Source organism: Arachis ipaensis, chromosome B1, assembly GCF_059453495.1.
Source record: "Arachis ipaensis isolate K30076 ecotype BB chromosome B1, ASM5945349v1, whole genome shotgun sequence".
Taxonomy (NCBI): Eukaryota; Viridiplantae; Streptophyta; class Magnoliopsida; order Fabales; family Fabaceae; genus Arachis; species Arachis ipaensis.
In genome coordinates this window covers 33,505,749-33,515,722 of record NC_142436.1, presented here as the reverse complement: position 1 = coordinate 33,515,722, position 9,974 = coordinate 33,505,749, and the positions used below count along the sequence as shown (strand labels likewise).

At 32.0% G+C, this 9,974-nt stretch overlaps 1 protein-coding gene across 1 annotated transcript; it reads right to left on the bottom strand.

Moving 5' to 3' along the window:
* Positions 1-3,753: 3,753 nt before the first annotated feature.
* LOC107628437 (AT-hook motif nuclear-localized protein 23) lies at positions 3,754-5,482 on the bottom strand. The gene has a single exon (XM_016331110.3). It carries the CDS (start codon positions 4,945-4,947, stop codon positions 4,063-4,065), a length of 885 nt encoding a protein of 294 aa, XP_016186596.1. The 5' UTR covers positions 4,948-5,482; the 3' UTR covers positions 3,754-4,062.
* Between the last annotated feature and the right edge of the window lie 4,492 nt (positions 5,483-9,974).

The window sequence follows — 9,974 nt, the reverse complement described above, 5'->3', positions numbered from 1 at the left end:
AGGATTACAAAACTACACCTAAAGAATTTAAGAAATACACTCAAAATTTGTTGAAGTACACCTTATGCATAATTCAGAACTCTTTCTCTTTCTCCTCCTCATCTTCTGCTGCTGCTTCTTCTTCAAAAACGATTTCAGAGCTTGATGTCAAAAAACAATGGAAATCAAGAATAACAAAGAAAGAAACCAGAGAGAAAAGCACGTAAATGAAGAAGGAGAAAGAGAAGGCAAGAAACGAAAGAAAAGAAGAAGAAGAAGAGGAAGAGGAAGAAGAACGTGCAACATGAAGAAGAAGAAGGTGCAGTAAAAATGTGCAGTACGGTTCGAAGTGCGTTAATATAAATGACTTGTAAAGACTTGTATAAAAAAACGCTTATATGTGGAGAATTATTCTATTGTTAAATAGGCCAAATACTTTAGAATTTTGGTGGTTTCTCTTTGTTCAATCAAGTTTCTTTTGGAGGAGAACTTTAAGCGTGCATTTTGCACTGTGTTGCTTCGAATTGAGCTTGATTTTCTATAATCATATTAAAGTGTTTAAATTTCTAATCTTGTATTAGACTCAATTCACTAGGATAGATTTGTAAGACAGATATTGGAGACAGAGAAGTAGAGACTTTTTCTTCAATGTTTGATTTTTGAAAATTGTAGAATAATATAAGAGGATGGACAATATAACAGTTAAAATTATATGTCTAATTGAAATTGTTTACTTCGTAAAAAGTAAAATATTATTTGGTGGAGGACTCTAACTTTAGGCAAAATTTTACCAAATTACATAAAAAAAATTTTAAATTATGTCATTAATGACTAGGTTATTTTCACTTTGTGGCACCATAATTTCAACTCATCATTTATGAATATATAATATGATGCATGATCAACAGAAGAGAAAATCTGAGCATTTTTATAGTGTCAAATGTTTTGTTGCGTATGTGTTCAAACCAAATCATGTGGATCAAAAGGTCTTCCTAAATTTTTGTGAAGTGTTGCCTCACCAAGTATTTAAGTGCTGCTGATATGGCTAATCATTTATACCAGCATGGTTTTAGAATTGGATATTGGTGTGTACTGAACACGAAAAAGTTGATATAGATGGGATAAATTGTTCCATTGTTAGCCAATAGAGATAAAGGATGGTCAAAGAGGATTAATATAAGAGATCCTAAAATGGAATAGGTTAATTGAAAGGATAATGATAATAGATATAATGAGATGTTCATCAAAACATTACTACTTAATCAGGATATTCCCAAGTGTACCACTAAGCATCAAATGCTTTTACTATACTTTCTAGACTTGGGCTTGATATGTTTGGTACCTAGACACTTCAACGCACATTAAAAACATATAAGGCCATTTGGAGGACGTGCAATAGAAACTTAAAGTCCAAGTCTAGTCCTTTTATAGGAAATTCTGTCTATAAATATGATAAAGAATCTAGAGTCAGAGTACGCTTTCATTGTGTCACAAAACACACATACTCTGTTAATTTTCACTCACATTGACACACGAAAAACTAAGTTGTTAGTTCATGTGAGTATTTAAAAGTGAAGTTTTAATTTTTGTTTTCATCCATTTTATGCACTTTCATTTTTGTCCTTCCTTTTATGCATTTTATTTCTTGTCATCTTTATTATTCTATCGTTTACATTTACTATATATAAAGTTATCTTTCCGCTGTTACTATTCAAATACTTGTTATATTTTTACATATTTTAATACAAATTTTATCCATTACTCATGATTCTCATATGATATATTTTGCTCGCTAAGATTTGTATATGATTTTTGAATTGAGATCGTGATACAAATTTAATTAGTTTTTATTTGTTTTCATTGAGCAAAATTCAAGCAAAACATACTGTGATCATATATTGTCATCAAAGCTGGAAAAGATTTAATTATGGTGAACCAGTTGAAGAATATATCCTTAAGTGAAACAAAAGTTGCTTATATTATAGAATCTAGATAGTGCAGTTCCTAGAGGATCAGATCGATTGTAATTAATAAATTGCAATTACAACTTGTTTCTGATCAAGAGTTTTACCGATAATCGAGTGTTTCAAAGATAACATTTAAATATATAAAAAAATTTAAAAATTTTGTATTTTATATGATACATTTGTTAACATATATATATATATATAGTTTAATTTTTGAGAAAAATGATGCATGACATAATATCAAATTTTTATTCCTCTACAAGTATTTTTATCTAACAATTTAAAATTTTAGAAAAGATAATTTATAATATGCACCGTAAAATGCATGTCACTTTGCTTCTAAACATAGTAAGTGGAAAATAATTAAAAGGAAGCATGACATTACATTACTATATGTTTACATACAATGTATATTTAAAAGCTTGCTGCGCCCGAAAACCTAAGCTACATATAATTGAACCTTACACAAATAAATATTAATAACTCACGCGTCTCATTAACCCTACAAGGTACCCAAAATGAGGTCCTATCTGAGTTGGAATAATTATGACCACCGCCATTACAATCCTGGCCTGAGCAATGCTCAGTTTTTAATAATCAGTTCCAATAAGTTAAATTAAAATATAATTATATTGCCCAATATTCACCCATGTAATCAATTAATTAATTCAAACCAATGCATAAAATATATAAATATTTAATCATAGTTAGGTAAATAAATTAACCAATTAGAGGGTGCATGTAGTTAGTTTTGCTACATGTGGCTGGACTACCATATATATCCCCTCATGCATGTTCATCAGTCACTTCCTATTTTCTTTCTTGGCCACTCATATACAATGTATAGCCATTTAATTATTAAAACCTTTCAAACAATTGATGCATGCAAAAAGATTTAATCATGGTTAATTAGGCAAATAGTTTATTATATATGTTCATCAGTCACGTACTATATATTATTGTACGCTGCATATATACACTAATTCACTTTAATAATTAAACTCCTCACGGATACTGAGTCCAATCTTAAGCAGTAATGTATAGAAATATTCAAAAGTAATGTTTAGAAAATATAAATTATAATAAGGTACTAAAAATTTCAAGCTAGCTAGCGCTGAAGAAATAAAAGGAAACCAATCTTGACTTCCATAAACAGTAAGAAAGCAAAACATACGACAAGGTATATGGAAGTAAAAAATAATAATAATAATAATAATCTTACAACATGCTAAATCCGCTATTACCGTTGCTTAAACTTATTATTTCTATCTTGAAGGGTCACCTTTGTTTCCTAAAAGTCGCTAGCTAGTGTATTTAACCGAAAGATGCATATAAGAATTTGTATTATTTGCACACACATTCGTATATACATGACTACCTAACACAAAGACTTAATTGCAAGTTTGCAACTACTTGAATACCTATCTGTAAAACTTTTAAAATTAAACAAGTTAGATTATTTGAAAACTAATATTAAGGGTTTCCATTACGATCCTAGTAATATGTGTGGTTTCAATAGATTTAGGGCAAGTAGCTAGGGAAACAAATTAAAAAGCTCTAACATAAATGACGAGTTAATTAACGCTTCATGTTTCTCTAACAACAGGAAGCTCCTATCGTAGAAACATGTAGTTCTAGTAGTGCAACAACTGTTATGAGTGTAGTTCAAAGCCATTACTATAAAGCTTAACCCTCAAATATCACAAAAGAAAAATAACCAACAAAAAAAAAAGAGATAATTATAGGAGTACTAGGCTACTAGCTAGAGCCGTGTTAGAAGTTAGAACTACATGTAGGAATAACAGAATAATGGATAACGAAGTTCATTAATTAAAGTAAGTCAAGTTCCAAATACCAAAAAAATCCAATGAGAAACTCACTAATTAGGTAGAAGAAGAAATTAATTAAAGTACAACACTGAAACTACTCACTACAATATTCATCATGAACAAGAAGAAGAAGCAGCAGCAGCATAGTAATAATCCATAAAATTTGCAAATCGCACCTTACTAATTGAGTTGAGACCTCTTTCACTTTCACATCGTTCACTTCTCAATAGCTTTATCAACATATCAAAGAAATAAGGGCAGAGGCCCTTAAGAAGGACACCGTGCCCTTAAAACGGAGGGCGTGGACCTGAAGAGTAACCGTCAACAGGCAATTGAACATTATTATTCTGCATACCAAGCGGCAAATTGAAGAACGGCAAACCCGAAGAAGGATCTGGAAAAGCGTTGTTTCCGACGCCGGCGGAGCCCTGACTTCCAGCCGCCGCACTTCCGGGCGGCTGAATCTGGAGCTGCTCCTCCTCGTCCAACGGCAGCCGCTCGTACGCCACGTTCGTGAACGACGAGGCGATGACGATCACTGGCCCCGCAGCGATCAGCTCTCCGACGACGTTTCCTCCGACTACCTGTCCCTGGCCGCCAGCGAGGTAGATGCTGAGGCTGGTGGCACCGGGCGGAGCAGGCGGCGGGAGGAAGGAGCCGGAGAGCGACAGGATCTCGAACCTTCCCTGGAGCGTGACAACGGAGCCTGCCGCAGCTGGCTGCCGGATAGTAACATTGGTGACGGTTCCGCTGCCGCTCAAGATGCAGATCCCGCGCTGGCGCCGCCGTGCGTAGGTAGCGACGCTGTCGAAGACGTCGGAGCCGCTCGCAACTTCGAGGATGTGAGCTCTTAGCGTGTTGGCACTCTCTCTTGTGATGATGACTGGCGGTTTCGGCTTGTTCTTCGAGCCTGGGGGACGGCCCCGGGGGCGCCGGCCTCCAGAGCTGGAGCCGAGCTCGAAACCGCCTCCACCGCCGCTTCCGCTTCCGCCACCTTGGCTGGTATCATCTTCTTCGCCGGAGAACTGAGGTGCAGGTGCACGATCTGGTGTGTGTTGTTGTTGTTCTTGGGAATCTTGGTAATGGTGTTGTTGCTGAAGGTGTAAGTCTGGTCTGTGAAGATTTTGAACGAAGCGTGATGCTGTTCCTAAATCCAAACCAGCCATCGACATATATCAAAGCAAAAGAAAGAAAGAGAGAGAAAGAGAAATATATATTATGAAAAAAATGGAAAGAAAAATATAGATAGATAATATTGTTAAAAAGAGTAGGAAACAGAAAACAAGGGTAATGATTTTTATTTTATATAGTCATACATACTGTTCATAAAAATATACTATATAGTTTGGTTTTATGTTTCTTTTTTTTTTTTTTTTTGGAGGGGAGGAAGGGGGGGGGGTGTTGTGAGAGTTCTGTGCTTTTGGTTTATTTTAAGGGAAGTGGTGTGGGTGTGAATATGGGAATGAAATATAAGGAGATGAGGGAAGAGAAAGACAGAGGGGAGAAGGTATGGGGTTTGGTGAAGTTGTGAAGGTGGAATTGAAAAAGAGGTGTGGTATGGTGGTGGGGGTGGGTTTAATAAGAAGGAAAGAAACAAAGAGAGAGGAACCAAGGTAGATGGAGTGGAGAAAAAGAAAAGGAAGGAGGAGAAGAAGTAGAAGGCTAGAAGCACAAGAATGGAGAGAAAGAGGAAGAGAATTAGAGAAGACAAAGGAACTAAAATCTATAGTAGATTCACTTATTAGGGTCATCAGTAAAATTTTAAATAAATAAATAAATAACATTGTATGTTCTTTTTCTTTTTAAAAAGGAGATTGACAAAAATGTTATATTTGTTAGTAAAATGGCTAGTTATTTAGATTATTTATTAAAGAAACAAAGCAAGATTTTTAATTACTTTAGTAACACGACTAATCGGGAAAAAAATAAGTTGAAGAGAAAGCAATTCTAAAAATAAGTCAATAAAAGTAATTTTGCATACTTTGTTTCGTCGTTTATCCAAAATAAAGGCTTTTTAACTTATTTTAATTTATTTGCATAATTAAAAAATTAAATACTTAATTAAATTTGATAACAATGTCTTTTTAATATATTAGAAATATAATTATTTATATATTTTTTTATCAATTTAAATTTTTGAGACAAATTATTTTATTACAAAAAATACTATGTAGGTCACACAAAAATTAACTACCAAATTAACTATCATATATTTTTTAAAAATTATATTTTTTATTTAATTTATTTTAAATATATATTTTATATTTTAAGATACATTATATAAAATTTAGTAATTTATTTATATATATATATATATAGCATGATTGTTTCATAATATAATATCAAGATTTTTTTAGAGTGGGATCCTTGTTATAAAAAGATTTAGTATATAAGACATATATATAGAATTTTATGTGGGATAATGTATTAAAAATATAATTAGAGATTTTTTTAGCACATAACAAAACTAAACATAAAAAGCTAATGAAAAAAAATTAAAATTTCAATATTTTGAATATTTATAATTTTAACATATTTACATTTTCTTGACCCGTACGATAGAAATATTTATTACTGTTTCTATTTTGAAATGTCTATGAAAAATGTGTGTATTCAAAATAATTATCAATTGTTAATTAATTTACACTTTCAGAAAACTAACTGATTTCATAACAGGGTTATTAATTGAGTCAATAATGGTTGGCCAACTTATGTTACAACATTACCGGAAAAGGAAAGTTCTGTTTCCCTTTTTTGAGATTTTGTTTATACTTAATTAGTATAAACAAATCTACAGTTGATGAAAAGCTCTTAATATTTTTTTTTTTTTTTTTGGGGATACATCTATAAAATTTAACAATATATATTCATATGTGAGTTAATTATTGATGAGGATATATGCATGTTGCATGTGTTTATGATACATATAAAAAGTACATATATATAATAAAAAATATTAGTTGACTAACCTTTTTATTTTTGCCTTTTATTTAAATTTACATTAATATATAATCAATTTTCTATTGTTTAGTTAAAAATATATATTGACTTCTAATTTTTTTTTTAGAAAGAAATTATTCAGCTTCGTAAATTTTATAATAATATTAATTAATAATTTTATAAATTGGTGAGGGTATTCGTGCTTTTTCTTGACCAAAGAAATTAAAAAAGAGAAAAAAATTCTAGCGTTTTATATGAAACAAATTTATCTTCAATCTGATGAAGTCATGTAGCAATGGGATCCCGTCTTGCTTGCGGCTTATATATATCCTGAAAAAAAAAAGTATTGTATTCTATTTTATTGTATTTTATTTCATAAATTTTTTAGGTAATTCAATATATATCTTTATTAAGAGTCAATTTAAAGAAACAGAATTCAATTCAAATACTTGTTATATAAAACGGGATTTCGTAAACAGAAAGTAGTCTTTCAATAAGTGTGCGTGGAGAACTAGCATATATTTATATATATAAAAAAAACAAAATCTAGGTAAAAAATATAAAACTAGCTCTTTCTTTTTAAAAAAATGTACACCAAAAAAAAAATAATAATTGAAAAAGTTTTGCTGTCGGACACGAGGAATTATAACGGGAAAAGAGAAACAAAATGCTATTACAATTCTGTTGCATTAATATATATTACCATAATATCTTATTTTAGGCTATCTTTTTTTTCATAGATAGATGAAATCATAAAGTAAAACTCGATATATCCGTCGCTATTTATTTAATATCTAATGAATTCATAATTAAAAGTATGTTTTATCCACAACCCTTTAACTCATGACGCATACTTTTTGAGGCAATAAGAGCTGGAAATACATAATTAAGAATTCCACTTAATTATTGTACCACATTATTAATCAAGAATTTCAGTAAATTAAAGAAACAAAGGAACAAAAGCTGATGAGCATCTTCCTTTTTTCTATTCTTTTTTTCTTAAGCTATAATATATATTATAAAACTTTTTTACATAATACTATAGTTTTGTTTTCTAATTATATTTTTTTTTTTGAACAAAGGAAGCTCATCTCTATTGTTAGATTATAATTAGGATCAATTAAAATCAATTAGAATTACTTAGTATATTTGAATATTTATTATAGAATATTACGTTTTTATTATTATGATTCTCTTAGTCCCTATAAATACCCTTCTATATTATATCATTCCAGACAACTTGAATAAACAACTTGAACACACTGAAAAATATACAAAAATACTTTCCTCAGCTTAGTCTCTTGTTTCTAACATGGTATCAGAGCCATGGTATCCTCCTTGAAGAGGATATGTTGTTTTTCTTGCGGTGAAATTACCGTAGTTTTGCATTTTTTTTATGCCATTCTTCTTTCCCTTTTGTCACTCTTTTGATGCTTTTTTACCTCACCGACTAGCCTATTTTTCTGTCTTGTGTTTTTTTTTCCGAGTCGAATGATCAAACACCATTGTCATCCGCTGCTTACCTATTCTCATTAAGAAATCATATAGTTTTCGCTCTCTTTCGTGGCAATTCCGTCTGCGTTCTCTTGTGGCAGTTCCGTCTGCGTTCTCTCGTGGCAGTTCCGTCTACGTTTTCTCGTGGCAGTTCCGTCTGCGTTTTCTCGTGGTAGTTTCGTCTGCGTTTCGTTTGTGTTTTCTTGTGGCAGTTTCGTCTTCATTTCTTTCCGACAATTCCGTCTGCGCTTCCTTCAGACTAGCGGCAATTCTGTCTGTGCTTCCTTCAAACTAGCGGCAGTTCCGTCTGCGCTTCCTTCAAACTAGCGATAGTTCTATCTGCGCTTCCTTCAGACAAGCAGCAGTTCCATCTGCGCTTCCTTCCGGCAGTTCTGTCTGCACCGTTTTATTAGTTTATGCAGTTTTTTTTATTTTGTTGTTTTAAATAAGTTTCAAACTCAAGTTATCACTTGAGTTTGAGGGGAGATGTTAGATTATAATTAGGATCAATTAGGGTCAATTAGAATTACTTAGTATATATGAATATTTATTATAGAATATTACGTCTTTATTATTACGATTCTCTTAACCCCTATAAATACCTTTCTATATTGTATCATTCCAGACAACTTGAATAGACAACTTGAACACACTCAATAATACACAAAATCTTTCCTCCATTTTAGTCTCTTGTTTTTAACATGTATGAATCGATATTATTACATTCCAATTCTTTTTCGATACCTCCCAAGGAAAATCCCGAGTTGGATCTCAAATTGACGGGTTAGTGTGAGCTTATCCATGCGGTTATGCACCCTTCGAATAGGAATCCATTTTTCTGAAAGATCCCGACTTTCGTGCTTTGGTGAGTCTTCGAGACCCTTTCGATGACCTACGTCGTGTTGAAGGGATATCTACACGATCCGATCGATTGCGTAAAGCGCGCGGTAGCAACGGAACCGGGGAGAATATACAGAAAAGACGGTTCTATTTCTATTCTATTAGTATTCTACACAATGAAGTGGAGCAGAAAAGATCCAAGCAAACTGAAAAAAACAAGACATAAAAACAAAAACTAAGTATAATCCGTTGTCATCTCTGGCATTGCCATCAACAACCAAACGGATCAACTCCACACCATTCCCTATAACTCGAAAATGACATAATCTTGACACATTCAACACTTGTCTCTGACCTCTGAAAAACTCTGCTATTCCGCTCCAACCAAATGTTCCAAATAACCGCAAAGAAGCCTATTAGCCATTTCTTTTGCTCCGACTTACCGCCTGCTACTCTAGTCCAACTCTCGAAGAACTCTTTGACGGACCCTGAGTGACCCATGTTCTATCAGCATACTTCAACCAAGCACACCACACCTGCCATGTAAACTCACAGGCAAAAAATAAATGATGTACAAATTCTATATCCTTTTTATACAATACACATATATTGTCATTTTGATTAATAATGCCCAGTCTACTCAGCCTCTCCTTTCTAATTATATTTTAGAAAATAAAATAATAAAAACAAACTCTAAATTATTTGTCATAAAAATTTCATATTATTGTATGGAATTATATTTTTTTTTTTTAAATTTAAATTAATAGATAAAAGTATACAAATGATTTTTTATATATAAAACGTATACTAATGTAGACAGACACCAAAAAACAAATGTAATGGAGTGGATTAAAAAATAATTGACACATATATTAATTATGTGGGGCAAGCGTGATAACAGGTGTAAAGATATAGTAAAGCATAA